The sequence below is a fragment of the Cervus canadensis genome, chromosome 16, assembly GCF_019320065.1.
Source record: "Cervus canadensis isolate Bull #8, Minnesota chromosome 16, ASM1932006v1, whole genome shotgun sequence".
Classification (NCBI taxonomy): domain Eukaryota; kingdom Metazoa; phylum Chordata; class Mammalia; order Artiodactyla; family Cervidae; genus Cervus; species Cervus canadensis.
In genome coordinates this window covers 23,091,466-23,117,449 of record NC_057401.1, presented here as the reverse complement: position 1 = coordinate 23,117,449, position 25,984 = coordinate 23,091,466, and the positions used below count along the sequence as shown (strand labels likewise).

The window sequence follows — 25,984 nt, the reverse complement described above, 5'->3', positions numbered from 1 at the left end:
ACATCAACATTCTAGGAATCAGCAAACTGAGATGGACTGGAATGGGTGAATTTAACTCAGATGACCATTATATCTACTACTGTGGGCAGGAATCCCTTAGAACAAATGGAGTAGCCATCATGGTCAACAAAAGAGTCCGAAATGCAGTACTTGGATGCAGTCTCAAAAACGACAGAATGATCTCTGTTCGTTTTCAAGGCAAACCATTTAATATCACGATAATCCAAGCCTACGTCCCAACCAGTAACACTGAAGAAGCTGAAGTTGAATGGTTCTATGAAGACCTACAAGACCTTTTAGAATTAACACCCCAAAAAGATGTCCTTTTCATTATAGGGGACTGGAATGCAAAAGTAGATAGTCAGGAAACACCTGGAGTAACAGGCAAATTTGGCCTTGGAATATAGAATGAAGCAGAGCAAAGGTAATAGAGTTTTGCCAAGAGAACACACTGGTCATAGCAAATACCCTCTTCCAACAACACAAGAGAAGACTCTACACATGGACATCACCAGATGGTCAACACCAAAATCAGACTGATTATATTCTTTGCAGCCAAAGATGGAGAAGTTCTATACAGTCAGCAAAAATAAGACTGGGAGCTGACTGTGGCTCGGTTCATGTTCTCCTTATTGCCAAATTCAGATTTAATTGAAGAAAGCAGGGAAAACCACTAGACCATTCAGGTATGACCTAAATCATACCTTATGATTATACAGTGGAAGTGAGAAATAGATTTAAGGGACTAGATCTGATAGACAGTGTGCCTAATGAACTATGGACAGAGGTTCATGACATTGTACAGGAGACAGGGATTAAGTCCATCTCCATGAAAAAGAAATACAAAAAGGCAAAATGGTTGTCTGAGGAGGCCTTACAAATAGCTGTGAAAAGAAGAGAAGCGAGAAGCAAGGGAGAAAAGGAAAGATATTCCCATCTGAATGCAGAGTTCCAAAGAATAGCAAGGAAAGATAAAAAAAAAAAAAGGCTTCCTCAGTGATCAATGCAAAGAAATAGAGGAAAATAACAGAATGGGAAAGACTAGAGATCTCTTCAAGAAAATTAGAGATACCAAGGGAATATTTCATGCAAAGATGAGCTCGATAAAGGACAGAAATGGTGTGGACCTTACAGAAGCAGAAGATATTAAGAAGAGGTGGCAAGAATACACAGGAGAACTGTACAAAAAAGATCTTCATGACCCAGATAACCACAATGGTGTGATCACTCACCTAGAGCCAGACTTCCTGGAATGTGAAGTCAAGTGGGCCTTAGAAAGCATCACTATGAACAAAGCTAGTGGTGGTGATGGAATTCCAGTTGAGTTATTTCAACTCCTGAAAGATGATGCTGTGAAAGTGCTGCACTCAATATGCCAGCAAATTTGGAAAACTCAGCAGTGACCACAGGACTGGAAAGGGTCAGTTTTCATTCCAATCCCAAGGAAAAGCAATGCCAAAGAATGCTCGAACTACTGCATAATTGCACTAATCTCACACGCTAGTAAAGTAATGCTCAAAATTCTCCAAGCCAGGCTTCAGCAATATGTGAACCGTGAACTTCCAGATGTTAAAGCTGGTTTTAGAAAAGTCAGAGGAACCAGAGATCAAATTGCCAACATCCACTGGATCACCAAAAAAGCAAGAGAGTTCCAGAAAAACATCTATTTCTGCTTTATTGACTATGCCAAAGCCTTTGGCTATGTGTATCACAATAAACTGTGGAAAATTCTGAAAGAGATTGGAATACCAGACCATTTGACCTGTCTCTTGAGAAACCTATATGCATGTCAGGAAGCAGCAGTTAGAACTGGACATGGAACAACAGAGCGGTTCCAAATAGGAAAAGGGGTACGTCAAGGCTGTATATTGTCACCCTGCTTATTTAACTTATATGCAGAGTACATCATGAGAAACACTAGGCTGGAAGAAGCACAAGCTGGAATCAAGATTGCTGGGAGAAATATCAATAACCTCAGATATGCAGATGACACCACCCTTATGGCAGAAAGTGAAAAGAAACTAAAAAGTCTCTTTATAAAAGGGAAGGAGGAGAGTGAAAAAGTTGGCTTAAAGCTTAACATTCAGAAAACTAAGATCATGGCATCTGGTCCCATCACTTCATGGCACATAGATGGGGAGACAGTGGAAACAGTGTCAGACTTTATTTTGGGGGGCTCCAAAATCACTGCAGATGGTGATTGCAGCTATGAAATTAAAAGACGTTTACTCCTTGAAAGGAAAGTTATGACCAACCTAGACAGCATATTTAATAGCAGAGACATTACTTTGTCAACAAAGGTCCGTCTAGTCAAGGCTATGGTTTTTCCATTGGTCATGTATGGATGTGAGAGTTGGACAGTGAAGAAAGCTGAGCACCAAAAAATTGATGCTTTTGAACTGTGGTATTGGAGAAGACTCTTGAGAGTTCCTTGGACTGCAAGAAGATCCAACCAGTCCATCCTAAAGATCAATCCTGGGTGTTCATTGGAAGGACTGATGTTGAAGCTGAAACTCCAATACTTTGGCTACCTCATGTGAAGAGCTGACTGATTGGAAAAGACCCTAATGCTGGGAGGGATTGGGGGCAGGAGGAGAAGGGGACGACAGAGGATGAGATGGCTGGATGGCATCACCGACTTGTTGGACATGGGTTTGGGTAAACTCTGGGAGTTGGTGATGGACAGGGAGGACTGGCAATCTGTGATTCATGGGGTCGCAAAGAGTCAAACGTGACTGAGCGACTGAACTGAACTGAACTGAACTAAGCAGAAGAAGCCACTTAACAGAAAGAGTGAACCAGGCATAAACAGTGGAACAAGATGAGAAACAAAGTGACCACAGAGGAAGAGAAAGGAGTTGTCTGTATTTCAGATGTCTCTCTAGTTCCCATAGGAGCAGCCATGCTTTATAAGATGTCTATTTCCTTAAAATAGCCACCCTGACTTCCCTGGTGGTCCAGTGGTCCATGACTCCATGCTTCCACTTCAAGGAGCTTGGGTTCAATCCCTGACTTGGGGAACTAAAATCCATATGCAATATGGCATAGACAAAAAATAAAATAAATTAAATTAAATAGCCACCCACTCACCCACCAATTTTTTTTAAAACAAAACTTGAACCCCTTTGATTGGATTTCTGTTCCTTGTAATCAAATAAACCTAGACAAAATCATGGCATTTGAAGCACACGGTGCAGGCCAGACCAGGTGACACTTCCATATTCAACAGCATTGACAGCTCCCCCAGCAGGTCATGTACGTGTACTCTCTCCATCAAAATCCATCCTACTTCTGGGAAAACAATTCAAAAGCAAGTATCTCTCAGATGGCAGGCGCCAGCATTATCTCAGTTGTATGGACACTTGCCATGCTAACCAGGAAGCCCTGGCCCTGTCCTGTGTTAGGAGGACAAGAGGGAATCCTCTTCATTTCTACCTTGGAAGAGTAGGTATATCATTTCCTTTGTTAGGACCAGGATTGCCCTGCGAATCCAACGTGTTTCTAACATTCTCTTTCCTAAGTTCTATTCATAGAAAACCTTGGCCGGGCTCCAGGTCTGTGTCACATTGTTTGTGTGGAATGAGGATGTACTCTGCTTTTTCAGAATAACAAGCCCATGTTTTCGAGTCATTAAGGAAAAAACTTTTCCCACAGCATAATGAGTAGAGTTCACTTTAACACCCCCAAGATGTGTCACTCCAAAGGACACAAATAAAATGCCCCCAAAGCCACACACACTCCAGCTCCCTTGTCAGTGAGTAAACAACGTGTCTGAGAAGATTTACCCCAATGCCCTCACACTCTTCCCCAGGAAATTGACTCCCCCTCAGACCTTTACTCTTTACTTCAAAATAAACAGAAAACTAAATGAGGGCAACCGAGCCAGCACTCAGAGGAAAGAAAATAGACCCTGGAAGAGGTGAAAACATCTGGCCCAATTTTTTCCGCCTGAGTTTTCACCCATCAAGGAATCAAAATTCACTTTGATCCTGAATTTCAGAATTACAACCCTGACATATCAGAGCAGTCTCAGTGACTGCCACCAACCTATAAAGATGAAAATACATAAATATACTCATGTCCCCATCAATTAGAGTATTTCTCTGAAAATGAAAAATTAATCTTGCTTGAACAGAAATAGCTACCCATAGTTCATTGATTTTTTAAATTTCTTTTTAATTTAAGGATAATTGCTTCATAATATTGCTTTGGTTTCTCTCATACATGAACATGAGTTAGCCATAGGTGTACATATGTCCCCTCCTTCTTGAACCTCCCTCCCACCCTTTCCCACCCCTCTAGGTTGCCACGGAGCCCAGGTTTGAGTTCCCTGAGTCATACAAATTTCCATTGGTTATCTATTTTGCATACAGTAGTGCATATGCTTCCATGCTACTCTCTCGATTCATCTTACCCTTTCCTTCCTCCCCAACACCCGTGTCCATAATTCTGTTCTCTGTGTCTATGTATCCATCGCTGCCCTGCAAATAGGTTCATCAGTACCATCTTTCTAGATTTCATTAAATCTTTTTTTTATGGAAGCATAATCAATATATAACATGATGTTAGTTTCAGGAGCACAACATAATGATTCAATATTTGTTTTGCCTTGAGAAACAGTCACCACTGGTTTAGTTAACATTCATCTCCATACATAGTTACACATTTTTTTTCTTGTGTTGAGAATTTTACCATCTACTCTCTTAGCAACTTCCAAATACAAATAGTATCATTAACTATAGTCACAGTGCTGTACATTAATCCCCAAGACTTATTTATGTTATAACAGAGAGTTTGTACCTTGGCTCAGATGGTGAAGAACCAACCTGCAATGCGGAAGACCTGAATTCGATCCCTGGGTCAGGAAGATCCCCTGGAGAAGAGAATGGCAACCCACTCTAGTATTCTTGCCTGGAGCATCCCATGGACAGAGGAGCCTGGCAGGCAACAGTCTACGGGGTCACAAAGAATTGGACATGACTGAGTGACTTTCACTTCGTACCTTTTTCCCACCTTCACCCATTTTGCCCTCTCCCCAAAGCACCACCAATTCATTCTTTTTATCTATGAGCTTGGTTTTTTCCTATTATTTTATAGATTCCATGTATTAGTGGGCTCATATAGTATTTCTCTGACTTATTTCACTTATCACAGTGCCCTCGAGGTTAATCCATGTTGTCACAAATGGCGAGATTTATTTCTTTTTTATGACTGAATAATATTGCATTGTGTATCTACCACATTTCTTTATTCATTCTTTCATTGATGGACACTTAGGGTGCTTCCATGTCCTGGCCATTAATGCCGCAATAAACTTGAGAGTGCAGATATTTTTACAAGTTAATGTTTTCATTTTCTGCAGACAAATACCCAAGTGGAATTTCTGGCTCTCATCACTTCTTTATTGCCTGAAAACAATTGCACAAATAAAAGAAGGCAATGTTGACCAGATGTGGTACTTTACAATGAGTGACAATGATTGTAGAGTTAAGAGGAGCCTTGCATCTGCTCTGGGAAACTTCCTCAGCCTTGGACACATCACCTCCCTTGGGTGTGGACACCTCCCCTAGTTATTGCCTTTACTCACTGTAGGTGTCAGAGTCAGTCTTAACAGGGCACTTCCACCTGCAAAAAACAGGTGTTCCGTTGCCTCAGTGATGCAATCCTGACTTTTCCTGTTACTTCTGGGTGTCATGGCCCTCATGCAGACTTAGAGATGGACAAGTGGTGTTTTTCAGGGCCTCAGAAGCAAGGGGGTGGTCACCTTCCTGAGCATGTTTCCTAAAAGTAGCAGCTTTTCAAGATTCTTAATAGGTGTTATGTTGACCTCATTGTTGTAAAGACAATGTGGAAAAGACAGTAAAGAAAGAAGTATGGGGAGGCTGATTAAAATACCAGTGATCGCTTCTTTAACACTTACTTTGACCTAATTTTAGATTAACAGAAGAGTTTCAAGAATGGGAAATAGTTTCCATATACCTTTCATCCAGATTCCTCAAAGGTTAACATTTTCATCACTTTTACTTTATCATTCCTGCTCTCAATATGTATGCATATTTATATGATTTTCCTGTTTGAGCATAAATTACAGCTATTTAGGTAGGGTTGAAAGGAAGAGGTTTTTTAAAAATGTACTTCAAGATGAAGAACAAAAAGTCACTGATGTTAAATAACTGGATTTTCTTGAAGACAATTTTGTCTTAATGCAATTGTGAATAATAATTTTTTTTCTTTGACATCAAAATAAAGTCATTTAAGGGAAAAAAAAAAAAGAATTAGTGGTTAGATTATGAGATGGGTCAAAAGGTGACTGCTTCCTGCCACTGACACCACAGCCTTTGACCCCATGCTGGTCCCATCTGAGCCTGGTCATGCCTCTGCTCCATTCATTGAGAAGCTTCAACTAACCCACAAAGACACTTGAGTAGCACAACCCATGAAGACACTTGGTGCTTCACCCAAGAGTTCTAATAACACAAATGATCTAGAATGGCCCCTACTTCCTAACAACCCAAGACCACAGGGTTAATTTCTTGGTTCCTGAAAGCACTCTTTCTTGCCCCAGTCCTATTCGTACCTGTTATCTTACACAACTTGGTTATTTATCAAAATAATTCTGCCCAAGTTAATCAACATTTCACTGGCCACACAGAGCTTTGAATGGCTTTGACTACAACCAAAAATGAAATCCAGGCTTCCCTTGTGGCTCAGCTGGTAAAGAATCTGCCTGTAATGCAGGAGATCTGGGTTTGATCCCTGGGTTGGAAAGATACCCTGAAGAAAGGAAGAGTTACCTACTCCAGTATTCAAAAAAAAAAAAAGAAGATGAAAATCCCATGGATGGAGGAACATAGCAGCCTACAGTCCATGGAGTCACAAAGAGTCAAACACAACTGAGCAACTTCACTAGCTAGCAAAAGTGAAATTCACCTAAAAGAAGGAATGTGTGTCACCATTGAACTCTTCATTAAAACAGGCCACAAAGCCTGAGGGTGATACCCCAAAGAGGAATTTCAGAGAAGCGGCACTAGCATAGGAACAGAACAACTGTAGCTCTCTATCCCAGCAAGGATGTCTGTTCACTCCTGTCACCTGCACCTCCCAAGCTGCCCTGCATCCTCCAAACCGATTGATTCAGCAGGTGTTCTGATTTTCCATCTTGTGAGATATGCCATATCCTATCGATGAATTAGCCTTTTGTTGAAGTTGGCCAAAGTCAGCCTTTTCAGTTTCGTTTTGTTTTGCTTGACGACACCCAAGAACCATAAACCACCACATGGGATTCCATTGTGCACAGGTGCATTTCAGTTCTGTCTGTCCCATCTCCACTGTCTCTCTCTAGGGCTCTTTAAAGATGGGGACCATCACCTACTCTGCTTCTGTTGACGCCATGCAGGATGACTACTTCCCCAACCACATTGCCTGACTGCTCATAGATAAAAGGTGACCTAGCCTACACTAGACTTCCTGGACTTTCTCCTTATTTTTTAAAATGACTACATTTTTAAAAGGCACTTTTAAAAAGCTCACATCTTAAATACTTATTGTATTATTTTTGGCTGTGCTGCACCTGTTTTTCTGTAGTTACTCACTAGTCGCCGGGCATGGACTGCTCACTGTGGTGGCGTCTCTTGACGCAAAGCAGGCATCTGGACCAAGTAGTTGGAGCACGATAGTTGCAGCTCCCAGGCTCTCGAGCACAGGCTCAGGAGTTACGGCCCAGGGCCTTAGTTGCTCTGAAGCATGTGGGATCTTCCCGGGTTCAAGGATCAAACTCGCGTCTCCTTCACTGGCAAGCAAATTCTTTACCGCTGAGCCACCAGAGAAGCCCTTCCTTATTTTTTAAGCTGAATTTTGCCTTAGTATAAGTATATTGAATCAAAGTCCATCTCAAATTCCTTCAGTTTCTGCAAGACATGAAACAATTTCATGAAAACGGTGTTCAAAATCCACTAATGCCTGGTCTCCAATCCCTCTGCAGCTCTGATTCATTGAATAACTAGAAAGTCAACCATGACCCTGGATTTCCAAGGTTGTTTTCAAACCAAGAATTCTGTTGTTGCCAAGACTAGCGGGGGGTTTCTGAACTGGTCAACATTCCTTGAGTTTCCTTTGAGAGGTGAAAAAAAAGCCAGCTTGAAATGCATTATACAAGTAAGAAAGATATGAACAAGTTAAGGGGAAACTACAAAGGAAGTGGGCCAAGTCCCAAAATAAAAGGCAGGAATAGACAACTAAAAATAGTACACGGGGAAGTGTAGCACATCTGTAGGGCTCCCTCTCATTCTCCTGAAGCATTGTGCCTTTTTTTTTTTTTTCAGGAGCATGCTAATAATTGTCTGGAGACTTAAATAGAACACTATTATTTGTTCTTTAAAAATAGCAACTTCTTTTGTAGAACTGTGAGAGTTTCAGATGATGTTAATTGAGTTTCATTCATTGCTACTCACCTTTCACAGGTATATTCAAGTTTGTTAAGGAGTCAGTTGATTTTCTTCAGTCTATGTATTCATTTTTAACAGAACATGTGAAATATTTTAAATATTTCAGTCTTGCTGCAATTAATGTACCTCTAAGATACCCAAAAATTGAGGGTGGCTTATATGATAACACTTAAATTATCTGCTTTGTTGGATAAGCTTAAACTAGGCAGACGCAGGGGCTTCCCTGTGGTTCAGTGGTAAAGAATTCACCTGCCAATGCAGAAGATGCGGGTTGGATCCCTGGGTCAGGAAAATCCCCTAGAGAAGGAAATGGCAACTCTCTTCAGTATTCTTGTTTGGGAAATCCCATGGACAGAGGATCCTGGCAGGCTCCACAGCCCATGGGGTCACAAAAGAGTCAGACACAACTTAGCAACTAAACAACAATGCAGGTGCAGCGATAGGATAAAATGACATACAGAGAACTTGTGCACAGTTTCTTAGGACTTTGCACACAAGTCATTACCTAAACCCTGCCCAGAAGATACTGGAAAGACATGGTTGAAGAACACATCTGAAGTCGACAATTAGTATCGCAGTGAGCTAATCCTGGTTCACTCAGATCAAAGTACTTCCAGAGTACTTAAGGTAACAAAAATATTTTTCAAAATGGCTAACTTTGTATATTTAGTACAAAGCCAGAGAAAGGATACTTGTTGCTTACTTTCTCAGTTTCGCTTACTTTTGAAGACATCGAATTTATATTTAAATTATGAAAATGTATAGTACACATCCTACCATTAATATAGGAGCCATTCCTCCTGGGTATAAGGTTTATCTTCCATCATTCAGTCAGTTGTCAAATCATTATGACAATTACTTTTTCCCTTAACAGAAATATGTTATGATAGATTTTAAGAAAATGAAATCTCATACTGAGAACTGCCTATGTAGAAGTCATTCACAACTTGTTTAATCATCACTTCCAAGTTGTTAATTCCTGTTTTCTCTAGACACAACAGAAACAGGAAATATTTACCAACTCACAGGCGTCAGGAAATGCTTTAAAAACCCTGGTTGCCTAACCCCCTGTTTAAGCAGACAGCATTTCTGTGCATAGGTGTAGAAGGTATATTGTAATTTAAAATGTCTACTATAAGCCAGAGACCTTTATCTATATTTTCTAAGTATTCACTGGATTTGGTTCTGTTGGACAAAGATTTGCTCCACAAGAGAAGTGCAATGTATGCTAACGTGCATTGTAGCCTTTCTAGTGTTTGTAAGAAAACTACAGTTCTCTACATTTACTTCCTTTGAATTCCTATCTCCCTATTTAACATGGTACCAGGATGACAAAGTACATCTCAAAACAACTGAAATGTAGGAAGATGTTCTTAGTTCACCATGTATGTAATAAACCACTAATTTGTTTTCATTTGTTTAAATTTGCCACAATTTAAATTTTCAAAAAAGGAAAGAAATAAAAGCTTTTTCTCAATTATAAAGCTAATTGCAAAATTCTAGCAAATGGCTAAAATTGTAGAGAATAAAATAAGTATCATTGTTAATATCTCAATTTATATACACTTGGTGTTTTTTTTTTTCACAAAGATCATATTATTCATATAGCACTGTTGCATACTTTTTTAATGTAATGCAAAGTGCTCTCAAGCAACCTTCTCTTAATATTCTCACAGAAATCACACATACTTCCATTCTCTCTGGATAATGTAGAACTCTTGACATCCTCGGTGTCTACTAAAGGATGCAGGTAGGCAGGTCTCTCTCTGGGATGCACCTAAACCAGGTGCATTTCTACCAGTTGAAATAGAAACATACCAAGAGGCTATTGTATTTTTTCTCAAACCGGTTTGTGCCGGTTATCATGGTTACATAATTTAAATATTAAAAGATCAGTAAGCTAGCAGCACAAGAAGAGGATTGTTGTTTCTATAAAAACTAAGGTGCATGTTTCAGTCTAACCTGATGAAGGTATCACTTTAAAAAACAGGTGCAGAGAGGTAGTCATGAAAATCTAGAAGGAGTCAGCATCCTGATTGTGGATTCGACAAGGAAGACCACGTGTGCTCTACGGCCAGCCACTGTACCTGACCAAATACTAACCCCAACTACGTTGTCGCCCTCTGCGTTGCAGTGGACATGTCAATCGTTGTATGAACCTCATCATCTCTGGTGTCTGAACCAGAGCCCGTTCTTGGCTCCACTGACATTTCTTTAATCAGTACCTGATATATGACCTTTTCACATCTTTCATAATCTTTCGATATTGTAAAAGCTGCCACATCAGTCTTAAAACATTTTTGAAAACTTGAAATTATTTCCTTAGAATAGACTTGGATAAATTTTGCATGAAAGGGTGTATACCTTTTAAAGCCTTCATATATGTGTATGTGTGTTTGAGGTAGGTACATATTTTTAAATATGAGATAAGGGTTTCCCTGGTGGCTCAGTGGTAAAGAATCTGTCTACCAGTGCAGGGGATGTGGGTTTGATCCCTGGATCAAGAAGATCCCCTGGAGAAGGAAGTGGCAACCCACTCCAGTATTCTTGCCCTGGAAATCACATGAACAGAGGAGCCTGGCAGGCTAAGGTCCATGGGATCACAAAAGAGTTGGACATAACTTATCAACTAAGCAACAAGGCAAACTAAAGATTTTAATGTTTTCATTTATAAAAATCAATGGTTAACAGTGGTACAATGACACTTTACAGTAGTAGAGTTTTTACCACCAAGCATGACATTTTATCACTGAAATTACTTGAATCTAGGGAGTTTTATATGTAAAATAAAAGATTTACACTAATTCTAAGGTCCCTCTTCTCAACCCCAATATCTCAGATTTCCACATACTGCTGTATTTTCTAGGGGGCTTGAAAGTGTATAATTATATCTACTTTATAAAAGTTACATCTCAAAACTCTATATAAATGGAATTTTCTAAACTGGATTCAAGTAATCACATCAAACTATGCCATCACTTCAGAAAGCCTTTATCTCCATCTCTAACTGATAACCATTAGCTTAGAATGGCGTCTCTTTAATCTTGGGGGAGGAGGGGACAGAAACAAAGAAATACTCTGCTAGTAAGTACGGCTTCTCTACTCTAGCTGCAGACTAACTGCTGTTCTGTCCTTCCCAAATGACTTTCTGGAAAAGTGCTCACCTGCATGCAGTTTTCAATGCCCTTCATTCACACTTCTGCACTGACCTCTTCATGGACTTTGCTCAACTCTGGCCACCAGGGACTCTTTGGGTCTGCCTGATTGTTCCACAACACATGGCACCACTCATCACTCTTCTTGAGGCCACAGGCTCCTTGATTACTTTCTGAGTCTTTGGTTCTTCCACCTCTACCCTCCCCCTATAATCCTCTACTTGTCCCTCACAAGTCTCCATGGTTTAGCTTAAAGTTTCTCTGACATTTCAGAGAACCTTCTCAGCAACTTATATAGTTAAGTATCTTCAAGTAAAATATTAAATGAACCAAGTGGTGAATAAATATTGCAACTTATTCTTTCATAAGGCCAGCAATGATAGCTTTGATAGCCCCTTAGTTTATCTCACTTCTAGGCAAATCTAAATTTGATTCTAGAAGTGTGGTCCCTGGATCAGCAGCATCAGCATCGCCTGGAAACTTGTTAAAATGGAAAATCCTTGGGCATCACCTCAGACAATACCAAATCAGTAATTTGTGCTTTACAAAGGATTCTGATATGCAGAATATCAGATATGCAGGTGAAACCACCTTTATGACAGAAAGAAAAGAGGAACTAAAGAGCTTTTTGATGAATGTGAAAGAGGAGAGTGGAAAAGCTAGCTTAAAACTCAACATTCATAAAACAAAGCTCATGGCATCCGGTCCCATCACTTCATGGCAAATAGATAGGGAAACAATGGAAACAGTGACAGACTTTATTTTCTTAGGCTCTAAATTCACCACAGATGGTGATTGCAGCCATGAAATTAAAAGATGCTTGCTCCTTGGAAGAAAAGCTTTAACAAACCTAGACTGCATATTGAGAAGCAGAGACATTACTTTGCCAGCAAAGGTTCATCTAGTCAAAGCTACAGTTTTTCCAGTAGTCATGTATGCATGTGAGAGTTGGACCATAAAGAAAGTTGAGTGTTGAAGAATTGATGCTTTTGAACTGTGGTATTTGAGAAAACTCTTGAGAGTCCCTTGAACTGCAAGGAGATCAAACTGGTCAATCCTAAAGGAAATCAACCCTGAATATTCATTGAAAGGACTGATGCTGAAACTGAAGCTCCAATACTTTGGCCACCTGATGCAAAGAACTGACTTATTGGAAAAGACCCTGATGCTGGGAAAGATTGAGGGAGGGAGGAAAAGGGGATAACAGAGCATGAGATGGTTGGATGGCATCACCAACTCGATGGACATGAGTTTGAGCAAGCTCCAGGAGTTGCTGATGGACAGGGAAGCCTGGTGTGCTGCATTCCATGGGGTCACAAGAGTCAGACCCAACTGAGCAACTGCACTGACTAACTGAAGGATTCTGATGCACATTAAATTTTTTAAATTTATTTTTAATTGGAGGATAATTACTTTACAATATTGTGTTGGTTTCTGCCATATGTCAACATGAATCAGCCGTAGGTATAAAATGTCTCCTCCCTCTTGAACCTCCCTCCCGCTTTCCACCCCATCCCAGCCCTCTAGGTGGTCACAGAGCACCAGTCCGAGCTCCCTGAGTCATCAGCAAATTCCCACTGGCTACCTATTTTTCACATCCCCCACTGTGTCCACAAGTCTGTTCTCTATGTCTGTGTCTCCATTCTGATTCACATTCAATTTTGAGAACCACTGCTCTGTAACATATACACTTTGAACCCTAGCCTTAGTTTAATGACTGATGTTCACTGATGAATAATCAGAAATAATCAATTGACCCTCTAAATATCTGCGTGATGTTGAATTACATCTATGGATTCTTCTCTTCTAGGAAGCTCAGGATATACGGAAGGGATGATGTATAGGCTGGAAGCAATAGTCTTCCCAAATTGCCTCTCAAAGAAAATAACACTCCGGTCTGGCTACCAAGTGATGTTCCCTGTGCCTGGGGGAGACAAACTCCCTGTCTCTGTTGCCCTGGGCAACCTATTTGTCATACTCACTGACTCTAACATACACCCCTGTTTTTTTCAATCCCAATAGGCATTGGGATTTTGCCCATCAAGGAAACAGAGGAGCTGGGAGATGAAAGGAAATGAGAAGCCATCTATTCCCTCAGTAGCTGTGGCTCTGCTGGAGGCAGAAGGCCTATCACCTGCTTCATTCATTCCTCCAATTCATCCATCTACTCATCCTTCTCTCTCTTCCCATTTATCCTTCCACCCACCTGTCTACCCAACCACCCTTTCATTCATCCATTCATCCACTCATCCTAGAAATATTAATCATGTGGAATGTGTGCCAACTTGGTTTCTCTTCAAAATCAAATGAGGTTGGGCCTCAATAGAGATCACTGAGCCATGGCATTTTCTTTTGCTTCTCGGGTGACTCCCAGGATAGCCTATTGGGGTGGAGGAAGAAACTCTCAGAATTTCTATTTCTATGTATCTCTTATCCTTTAAAAAATTTTTAGTTTGAGTATACATTTTATAATGAACATAATGTACTAATACCATGCTATGTGTATATAAAATTGCATGCTCAAAAACTGCAATAAAAATATGCAAAATCCAAAGATTTAGGAGACCACTGCTATGAAGAAGAGAGTCAGAAGATGACAGAGCAATTTAAGATAGATAGGTACTAGTGTTTGGAACGAAGAAAGCAAAAGTAGCATGAATCTGGGTAGCTAGAAAACATGCCTGCAACTAAGACTAGATCAACCCACCTTTGTTTGTCTGTGGTCACATACATGGTTGCTGCAGAGTCAGGAGCAGAGGCAAGCCCTGCCCTAGTCTAGCTCGTATTCCACCATTCACTATCCCAAAGGGGCAACTGCATTGTGTCCTGGCCTTCAGTTCAAGATGGCAGATCTTTAAGTAACCCTACCCCTTGAAAGCATATTCTGAAACGTCACTGCACACTGGTGAAAGTAAAGATTTTTGATGCTTTCTGCTTTGCTTAATAATAACATTTATACCTTATATTAATGTAGCATTATCTCATTCACATCCAGTTTCTCCCCTCTTTAAAAAAAAGAATTTATGCAAACTCAATATTTTTCCTAATGCAAACATAATTTTTTCAGCACTGTATCAATTCACTTAAAAGGTTTCTGTAATTTTCATATAAGACTGAGTGAACTTACACTATTCTTTTTTAATTTTATTGAAGTGTAGCTGATTTATACAATGTTGGGTTGAATACTATTCTTGATTTTTATATTCTCAAGCTTCAAAGCTGAATGTTACTCTACTCTTTTATAGGCACTGATATGTTTGTCTTTGCCTAACTGAACTGTTTGTAACCACTGTCAAACACCAATAGAAGTCTTTTCTTGTTTGTCTTTTGTTTTGCCTCTGTGAAATGTGTTAATATACAAGGACCAACTTTTTAAGGAAGCTGTAAAAAGGCAAAGGAAAAATTTTTGACAGAAGATGCTTATCTGTAGGAGAAAATTTACATGAGAAGCCTGTCCTTTAATGTGCATTAATGAGTTATTATTCATTGAATGAGTCGTTTAAATATTTTAGTGATCAATGAAGTCATGAATGGACTCAGGAGTGACTGTCTTGGTTTGTTTTTTTTTTTATTGATCAATCGTAAACTTGTCTTTTTAAAAGAAATCCAAACAGCTTATTCAGTTTACATTAAAAGACCCTCCCACACACACATTCACAACTCTGTAGGCAAACTTCAAGAATAAAGTACAGGCAAATATTGAAATAATCTTAAATAATTCTTCACTCCAAATAAAATACTTCTGCAAATATTTCCTAACAAAATCTAGTACAACAGTCCTGTTTGTGCGAAGATCCTTCCAAGGGTACTCACAATTCCACTTATCAACCAAGTTTAAAGAAAAAATACATTAAAATGAACTATATTTTAAAGTTGACATTTCCTGCTAAAATTGACTCTTTTCCAAACTTAATAAAAAGCATTTTCTGCTTCAAATTTAAAGCTCACCTAAATCATTGCACTTACTTTTAAATAAATTCCCTCATGTGTTTTGACATTTAATCCATGGTGACTAAATTTTTCTAGGTTTCTCTTATACTTACTGTTAATATTACTATAATTATTGATAATAAATTTACCATGCCTTGGATGTTTGAAAAGCTTAGAGAATTATACTTTTATTCTAACCATTTTAAACGATGACATTATGCTTATTTTCTCAAGACAGTGATAAATATGGGTATGGAGGATGACTTATACTAATAAGTGTTTACAAAAATATATAAATATTTACCTTCACACTTCTCCTAAATGGGCAAAATACTTCCTTACTCTCAATCTGAGGTGGCATTCTTTAAAACCATTTCTGCAAATATGTGTTTGCCCTGTACCCCCCAGAACCATCCTTCAGACGCGATAAACTGGGAACTACATTAGCCATCCTTTGAAACCTGCTTCAGTTCAAGGCTGCTGTTCAAACTCCCACAAGCTTCAAACGTCCCACTTCCTTCAGGGATTGTTTTGTTTTGACTTTTTCCAAAGTGGGAAAAAAAAAAAAAAACCACAAGTAAATTCTACTGAAGCTACCAAAGGAAGACCTAAATATCATTCTCTCCCAGCCGCCACCCCCACCTTCGCTTGCTCTTAATTCTCTCCAGCCCATATCTGGACAATAATGTACATCGAGTCAAAGAGCCATATACTGTCGGTGGTCTTCAGCTTTGGCTAGCCTTCTCTTTGGCTGATTTCCCTCCAAGTTAAGGTTATCCAAATCGCATCTTTAGTTCTTCACTACAACTAAAAACACATATTTAACAAATCTATATGCATTCAAATGTTTAACAAATATCTAAAAGAGTTCAGTCATATGCATTTTATGGATTGTTAGTAGCCTACTTTTTTTTCCTGGACCCACCCTAAATCGCACTTGGTCTCCAAAAATCATATGTCCATATGCTATAATACAGAGAATTCCTAAAATGTTGGCTGTGTGTTGAATGATTGTTAAAACAGGGTCTTCTCTCAGAAACCCCACCCAGGATCAGCGTGGGTTTAACCACTTCGTTACAGGAGATAGGGTGTCCTTTTCCTTCACAAGTTCTTCTCTCACAGCATTGCCATCTCCAGATGCCACGTCATGCTCTGAAATTAGAAGGAATATAAATCATGTCCAAACATCTATAACTCCAAGATTAAGTACAATTTTGTATTATTTTTGTATGATAACACATTTACAATGAAATCTATAATAGACTTGAAAAGTCTATTCCATGTTCACCGGCCCTCTACCAATTAGCATTTCCTTGAATTAAACATCTTCGTTCACCCATCATCAACTGACATTATTCTCTACATTTATTTGTCTTTTTTTTCCCCTGGTATTGTCTCACTGTACCACTAGAATATCAGCTCTATGATGGCAGGGACTTTGTTTTGTTCACTGTTGCAACAGTGCTTGGAACATGGTAGGCACTTAATACTTACCAAATGAATGAACGGTGTAAGTATAGATCTCTAAGCAAGATTCTTTACTATCTGATATGGAAGAGGAATTAGCTTACTGATGTGGCTCTAGAATGCAGAAAGCACACCAAAGGGCCTTTTATAAATGTTTATACAAATAGTCCTTGCTCTACCTAACAAGTTTCTAATATTTAGAATTTTTTAATGAGATTTTCTGCTTCTAAGACTAGTGAAGTATGTTTGCTTCTGCAGTGTACATTCTGGAATTGAATGCTATTAGGAGGTTAAGATGGTCCAGTAGATAAATGCATGTAAATTCATGAAACTCAACCATTATCCCCCACAAAAAAAAAAAAAAAATGCTTGTGAATATCCAGTCTTGGAAAGTCAGAGAATTAATTACTAAACAACAAAAACAGCAATGACAACAAATGAAGACGAGAAACCAGGAAGCCCACTTGCCAAGGTTGCTGTGACCAACAGGTAGAAAGTTAGAAAAGACCACTGCATTCAATCAAGGTATGAAAGGCTCCTCCGAAGTCCCTGTGCTGAGGAACCTTGGCGCCATTTACAAAGACTGGGCCCAAACAGACTTGGGCAGAGATGATGTGAAACTCATGGCAAGGACTGAGGCCCCAACCAAGCCCCATCCTGAAAACAGTAGCACTTAAAGCCCATGAAGTCCCACGTGGAGATGCACAACTGAACAGAAGGGCTCCAGCATCCTTACCACGAGCTTTTTAGGATATTCTGCACTCCTTCCTCAATCTAAGGTTTACGAAAATGAAAGTCATTCAGTCGTGTCCAACTCTTTGAGACCCCATGGACTGTACAGTCCATGGAATTCTCCAGGCCAGAATACTGGAGTGGGTAGCTGCTCCCTTCTCCAGGGGATCTTCCCAGCCCAGGGATTGAACCCAGGTCTCCCACATTGCAAGGGGGATTCTTTCCAAGCTGAGCCACCAGGAAGATTTAAGAGGAGGACCCTAATAGTCATCTTTAGTTGCTCCTTTATCAAAGGAAACACCTTAGGTCAGAAAACGCATTTTCCATAAATTTCTAATAAGAATCTTGATATCTAATTGAGTACAGAAATATTTTTTATGTAACCCTTAATGTAATTTTCATCTAGCAAAATACAGTTGACCCTTGAACAATGCTGGTATTAGAGGTGCTGACCCCTGAGCAGTGGAAAATCTGCCTACCACTATGTCTGCCCCCCAAACAAAGTAACTAGTAAATGACTCACCCAAGGGAAGAAAGCTGAAAGAGTTTGGATAAAATCAGGACTCCAACCCTAGTTCTTTTGACTCTGTGGACTGTGATCTCTAATTGAAAACAAATCCCTTCCCCCACACTTAGTTAATTTAAAGATCTGTAAAGTGAAAATATAGGTACTATATCTATTGGGGATAAAATGGGTGTATAAGTGGACCCAAACAGTTCAAATCCATGTTGCTCAAGGGTCCAGAGTATCTTTTTCCAAGGCAACTATACATTGGTTAGGAATTTTGCAGAATCTGCGAGCGAATGAGAGAAAGTGATAGGCCCGAAGGAAAGAGACAGCACACTGGTCCAGAGAAGCAGAAGATGTGCTCCTGTGTGTGCAGCAGAAAGCATGGAGGGAAGAAAAGAGTCCCATCACTGAGGACATTCCAGAGGAGTTCCAGAGCACGCCACCCAGACATACACCCCAAAGACTGACAAAGATTCACCAGATTCAATTCTCTCTTGGTGAGAAAGGTCAGGAGCAATGTTAACGAGAGAAGAGGGATTCTATTAATAAAGTTGATCCTTCAGTGTTCTTTGTAACCTGTGGTTTTAAGGAAGCAAAATAAGACAAAAGAAGTTTCAAGTATTTGAGGCAACTAGCAGTGCTGAAACAATAAGTTTCAAACCTGTGTGTGCGTGCTATGTCGCTTCAGTCATGTCTGACTCTTTGCAACCCTATGGACCATAGCCCACCAGGCTCCTCTGTCCATGAGATTTGCCAGCAAGACTACTGGAGTGGGCTGCCATTTCCTCCTCCAGGGGATCTTCCCTATGCAGGGACTGAACCCCTGTCTCTTAAGTCTCCTGTATTGGCAGGCAGGTCCTTCACCTGGGAAGCCACCTGAGGAACCTGACAACTGAACCATTCAAAAAATTTCAGAAAGTAGATTGGAGGTTGCTAGGGGCTGAAGAGTGGGGGTCACTACTTGATGGGTACTGGTTTTATTTCGAGCTGAGAAAATTGCCCAAGAACTAGATAGAAGCTGTGACTTCCTAATGCTGTGAATGTACTAAATGCCCTGAATCTTTCACTTAAAAATGGTTAATTTTATGTTAGGTGAATTTCACCTCAATAAAAAATTGTTCAGGACTTAAAATTCAATTTTATTCTATATTGTTTGTCAAAGACTATAGGGACAAGTCATAAGTATTTAAAATGTTAATACTGATCTTAATTTCCAGATCAAGCATTCACAAAGATATTCATGCAATAAGGTTTTGTTTTTAAAAAGATTTCACTTTAATGTTTAAGGCCAAAGCCACACTTAATAATTCACTTAAAAATACAATATTTCCCATTTATTTTGAGGTTCTTAACTGAACCCATGTATAAGAAGGAGGTAAAGCTGAGGAATAAACACATTTGTCAAATATTTCAAATTTTAATTAATTTGAAGTGTGAAGAACCAGAAACAAGAGCTGAAGTAAGTCTGGATTGTCAACTATATCTAAGGGGGGAAAGTATATAGTTTGTGGATACTGGTAGTTGCTGTGGCTACCTATTGTTTTAAATGAGCTACTTCCAATTTAACCATTTATTCAACAAGATAACCAACTATACGCTTAACATCATCTTACAAGCTGTATTTCTTACATTCTAACAACTTGTGTAAGAAATACATAAGCATTAACAATCAGCATGTGAGTATTATTACATTTTCATTCAAAGGTTTAGAGATGATTCCCAAATTTTAATCATAGATACTATCTCTTATTCTCTCCAAAATCCACAAAAAGACATGCTTGGAATTATTCCACTTAAATACTTCCACTTGGTTTTTAAAAAGAAATGTTTTATATTTTCTATGTTGGCTCTTAAGCCTTATCCAATAAATTCCTCAGAATATTCTTTCACTGTTGAGTTGGGAGGGAAGTAGCTTTGTCTAGTACATATATAAAACAGATCACCAAAGAATTTTAAGAGCTTTGTATATCTTGGTTATTTTTATTACCTTTTTGGGTAATCAATCATATTTATCCCCCGTGTACACTGGGTAAACTTTGTGAAAAATTGTATAATCTAAAAATTATTAATGAAGTCTCTTTGTAACATTGCAACAAATTTCAACAAGCACCTACCTTTCCCATAAGTAGAATAAAAGAAACAAAATCATTTAAACCAACATCTTGTTCTACTCATTCATAATTTTTCTTACTCAAACTGAAAATGAGACTATGGTTTCAATGTTTACCTGGGAATCAGTTCTTACCTGTGTGTGTTACAAATCTCTGGTTGGTAGCCTTGGCTGTTGAATACTGGAAGGGAAACTTCAGACATTTGCCGGTCACCCTGTCGCATATGCCAGACTGACAGCTGCAAGTCTGTTTGCATTCCATCCCGAAGGTGCCAAAGGGGCAGTCTGAGGACAAAGGGAAGGTTGAGAGAGGGCGCTCTTGATGTACAGAAGCTTCTAACTTCACAGTCCCTGTGTGCACAGCCTCAGTAATTGAACAAACCTCATGAATCTCGACTATCAGATAAAGCCCAATTATTAAAAAACCCCAAGCTTTGAAAATATGAAATGTGAATCCCACGCTTAAAGTCACAAATGTGAAACCACATACTAAGACCAGATAATGGGTGCCTTAGTTGTAGTGCCTTGCTGTGAAGTTTAGCTGAAGACAGATGCACATAACCAGTATCTCTGAACTGGTTTTAATTCTGTCTACTGTCTGCTTAGAAAGCAAAAGGCAGGATCTCACTGGGCTACCTCTGTGCCAGCTCAGTGAAGTGGGCAATTGAAAAAACATGTGTATCAGCCCCTCACAGAGTTTAAAAGATATAATGCTGTCTTTGAATGCCCTGTAGTCACAGGCAATTTACTGTTCTAAATGTCTAGGAAAGGGCTTAAACTAACCAGGGGCTAAGAGGGCTGTCATCTCAGCTCTTCATCAAGTGACCAATCCTCAATCTGCTCCAACTCTTATCAACTTCCTTATCTATCAAAACAACAGTACAAACATACTCAACTCCTCCAGATGTTAAGAAGATTCACTAATAAAGTCCTCTGCAGAGCTAAAATACAATATGCTAAATGAGAAGAAAGCTGAGAATATATTTATATACCTACCCAAATCTGGAAGCTTTTAGAGCTTTGATGTTCCCATACTTAGACTAAAACATACTATATTGAGAAAAAGAGAACAAATTCATTATTAAAAATGCATGTTTTTTTATGATGTGAACAGCATCTCAATAGAATAGCCAGCCCTGAACAGCCAAGCAGAATAGATGCAGAATATTTATTCTCCTGGCATAAGAATGTCCTTGTAAATGTACATTCACACATGGGTGAAGAAACAAATTGTGAGGCATCTAAGTCTTTGGCAATCTAGTATTGTCCACAGAATAATCAAGATAGCTATTAATGAAATACATTTTTAAAGAGATTTAAGACTGCTGTACTCCGCATCCTTCAGATTAGAGAAGCACCTGGTTTTAAACACTAGTCTCTCGCTAGGAAAAAAGAAGTCCTTAGAAGAGACACTGAAAAAGCCTCTGGTAGAAAAACACACAGGATTAGGATATGACTGTGTCTCCAGTGATATTGAAAACTAAAACTTTAGCCAAATTCTCAGTTACGCTCCTACTGTATCCCCCAATATACTGAATAGTGCTGGGCAGATAGTAGGTGTTCAATAAATATTGCTATCTGGGCAAGGCAGTGCAAAATATCTGAATATTTAGAAAACATCCAGATATGCAGCTATAGTATACAGATTTCACAGAGGTGTTCTGTAAAAAAAAAAAAAAAAAAGCTGAAGGACAAAATTTCGCCTATAGCAAAATACAACATCTCTATGTAGCTGTCGAGGTTCACACAGCTTCACTATTTCCAGCAGAAAGAAAAATGTTCGTAACCAGACCCATTTGCAATCTGAAGGATGTCTAAGAGTCATCCTAAACAGCTTTTTAAAATATATCTTATTAACAGCTACCTCGATCATTCAGTGAATATTGGAGTGTGAAAGACTCCAGATGCCTTACAGCCTGTTTCTTTACCCATATGTAATTGGACATTTACAATCACATATACCGAGTTTGTATGCCAAGAGAAAAAGCAATACACGGCATATACTTGTTATATAGTAAGTATGATTGTGTTAACCACTTCCTCCCTAATTTCCTTATGTGAAGTACTCTTTTCTTGGCTGATAAGCCCTGTAATTTACAGAAATCACAGATCCCACTCAGCTGAAAGCAATGTCTGTGAATGTCCACTGAAGAAAATGTTTCCTCAGTATTCTACTTTTCATTGGTTATAAACAAAAATAAACTAAACAAAAAACTAAAATTCTCCTTAAAGTTCAACCATCTATTTCCTAATCTTTAGTATGTTTTGTGGCTTAAAAGTTAATCGACTTACATTTTTCTAAAAGAATTCATGAGATTAGCTTAATACTGGATGATTATTATTCATAAAAGCTTACAATTGTATTAAACACATTAAGAATTATTTAGAAACTTAGTCCCTTTAATTTTAAAATCTTCTTTGTACTACAAAACTGATGAATGGAGCTATCACATATGTAACTGAACCTTAATAATAATCCTTAAGGAGATCATGAGGTATCCATACACAGAGTATTTTTAAATCTTCATTTTTTCATTTCTAAATATTTTAAGCTACAGTCACTAAGTTTGAAATAAATTCTACAAATGTTGAACTACACTGTTTAGCTATAATTTCAACCTAATAACGTTTTTCTTTAAGTCTTTTTCTTACAGAGTTTCAGTTTTTTTCTTTAGGCGCTATTTTTGCTTGTTTTACTCTGTTATTTTTCTAGGTTTGTTTGATACTTCAGGGTATCCTCTTCCAAGAACGTGACTTCTTTCGCTAGATGACTTAAGTCATCTTATTTCACAAAGCGCATTAGTGTGCATCAGAAATACTTGATCGTGAGAGGTGCCCTCAACCCTGTGGACTCTCTTAAGATCAAAGAATTACTAAATCCCAGGGCTAGCCACCACTCCAAGAGGTTATCCAGGGCAGACCTCTGTAATCACTGCCTATAGAAGAGAGACCACCTACTCCAGCCATAACAGATTATCTGTCAAATTTCTAAAGTCTTCCAGAAAAGGAAGCAACACAATTTTCCATTGCAACTTAAAAAAAAAAAAAAAATCTGTTAAACATCACGAGTGAAACGCTATATTTCTTTCTGAGCTTTCTGGCATGCAGGGTTCAGCCGCAATCTCTAAAGTTATCTTTCTCTCTCTCCCTGTGACAGCACCTGTGGGGGGAACCTAGTCCCTAAACCCACCTGCATTTTCCCTCTGCATTAGAAGGAAAGGCTCCTCTCTTCCCACGCTGGCTAAAAGCCTGCAGGGTGCCCTAGGCAAGAGGCAAGAAGCAAGGGGTCGCTCTTTACCTTTGCAGATACCAAACTCGTCACCAAAATCATCCTCCTCATTGTAAAACTGACACCTCAGCCCGGGGCCACACTTCACGCCATCCATGCCCGAGACTGTGCGGTAGCAGGTGTCTCCCAGCTCCGCGGCGCACACCCAGCAGCAGCCACAGTCGTCTAGCACTGTCCTCTTACAGCGCGGGCTGCTTCTGCACTGCCTACTGTCACAGCGCTCGGGGCAATCCACCGCGTACTTGAAGCTCCAGACGGCCGCTAGGTGCGCGGGTACCAGCAGCGTGACCAGCAGCAGGAGGCGCTTCATGTTTCCCGCGGCTCGGGCTCCGCTTCTCGCGGCGGGGTCTCTACTGGCGGGAAGCCACCGTCCAAAGTGGTAGCTGAACGTCTGCCTACACGTGTGTGAGTTTTATACTCTGGGTTGCCCGCATGCTTCCCCGTCATCAATTTCCTCAACCCAGCAGCAGCGCTGTCCTTCTGCCAGGCTCTCTTGTTTTAGTTTATGAAATCCAGGATGAAGGCTGGATTAACACGCTGCTGCCATCCAGGAATTGAAAAGCCTGGGCTGATGTCATCTGTTATGTTTAGATGGTTGTTTTGCATGAGGACTGAAAAACTCGCTCACATCCGTCTCAAGGGCTCAAGGACGTCTGTGAAGGGGGAATAAAGAAGGTTGCACACCCTCCTCCAGGACAGGAATTGTTCTGACACCGGCACATCAGTTGAGGTGTTGCTTTGTCTCAGAGCCTCTGCAGTCAGGAGGAAAATTATATCGATGTGAATCATCAGAACCGAAGAAGCTCCTTTTAAAATAAATAAATAAACATTTGGTATTTCCCTTCAATAAATAGCTATGAGATCATTTGGAAGAAGAAAGGGTTATAGTGTGCCTTTTCAATACTGAGGAGAAAGAAAATATTTTGAAAGGGATTTTTTTAAAAAAGACCCTCTCTTCCTTCCTCCCACTCCTCTTCAAATGTTTTTTCTAAAACAGCTCCTATGACATATATCTAAGCTTATCATGGATGTAGCTGGTATTTTCTAGTGAGATGTGGAACTGCCGCAGAGAATTTCCTTTAAGATCAATACAAAAACCACAAGAGGTACGATGCTGCTGGCACTGTTTCTGGTTTACTCAATTCTGGAAAAACTTACCAGCTGGACTTCTCCTGAGTCAAGACTCACTGGGGAGAAGGCTCATCCATCACCAAGTCTGCTTGTCCAATGATTGAGCCCACTGGAAGCCCTTCCCCTCACCTCCTGGCATTGATCAGAATTCTCACTAAAACCCACCAAACAAGGCAGCCAGCCCAAGGAAACAAATGAGCCAGCAGGCAAATTGGAATGTGGTCCAGGGAGGCAAGTCACAGAGAAGGGAAAACATAACCCATCCGGGAACAAGGTCTACATGCTATGGAGGGTCACAGTGCTTAGATCCCTCCAGGGAAGACAAAGCAGTCCTCTTAGTATATTAACTGGATCAAGGCCTCATTAAGCAAGGTTTGTGGGACAGGAAAAACAAAGTGAAAGAGGAGAGAGGAGAGTTCTTGCACCAGCTATGTGTTGGACTCTAAGCTGCATCCACCTATCAAAATAGACAAAATCCCACTGTCATCTAGTAAATATACCAGTAAGGTTGACAGCTCTTGATTTGTCACAGTGTAGTGATAGACAAGCCACAGGGCTCCTCTCAGCCTCTGCCTCCCTTTTGAGAATTGACAGTATGAAGCTAGCTGATCGCTTAAGCTTTTGTCCCTTGTAGAAGATAAGGCTGAGTTCATTGGATGCGACTTGATGATCAGCCTTCGAAACTGAAGCTTTAGGAGGATGTAGAGGACAGAAGGTGCAGGGAACTGAGAACATGGGAAATGAAGGCAAGTGACTCAGCTTCCAAATTTCCCAAATTTTTCATGATAATCCAGTTTCAAATATTCTACCTTAATCTTGCAGAAGGAAACATAGATTTGGCAAACGGCACACTGATTAATTGTTTTCAATCGTGGGTCCTGAAGCATTTTACACGTATTAATGCACTTGATCCTCACCACAACCTTATGAATTAGGTACCATTCTCATGCCCATTTTATGAGTGAGGAATCTGAGTTAGAAAGACACTAAATAATTTGTCCAAGATCCCTGTAATGTCAGAGGTTGAACTTGAACCATGTCGGTCTAATGTCAAACTCACATTGCCAATTACAACATGATCATGCTTCCATGGCCAATGGTCTGATGGCCTTGTTCACAATTTAGGCTGACCCTGAGACAGGGTTCTTGTTCAAACTTTGCTGAACTCTATTTTCTGAGAAGAGTGGTTAATCAGGATAGTGGTTATTAATAACA

The 25,984-nt window shown here is 39.6% G+C and overlaps 1 protein-coding gene across 1 annotated transcript; it reads right to left on the bottom strand.

Moving 5' to 3' along the window:
• Nucleotides 1-15,142: 15,142 nt before the first annotated feature.
• ESM1 (endothelial cell specific molecule 1) lies at nucleotides 15,143-24,172 on the bottom strand. The gene is made up of 3 exons (XM_043489074.1): nucleotides 23,648-24,172; nucleotides 20,485-20,634; nucleotides 15,143-16,681 (listed from the first exon to the last, which is right to left on the bottom strand). The coding sequence occupies exons 1-3, from the start codon at nucleotides 23,946-23,948 to the stop codon at nucleotides 16,581-16,583; spliced, it is 552 nt and encodes a 183-aa protein (XP_043345009.1). The 5' UTR covers nucleotides 23,949-24,172; the 3' UTR covers nucleotides 15,143-16,580.
• Between the last annotated feature and the right edge of the window lie 1,812 nt (nucleotides 24,173-25,984).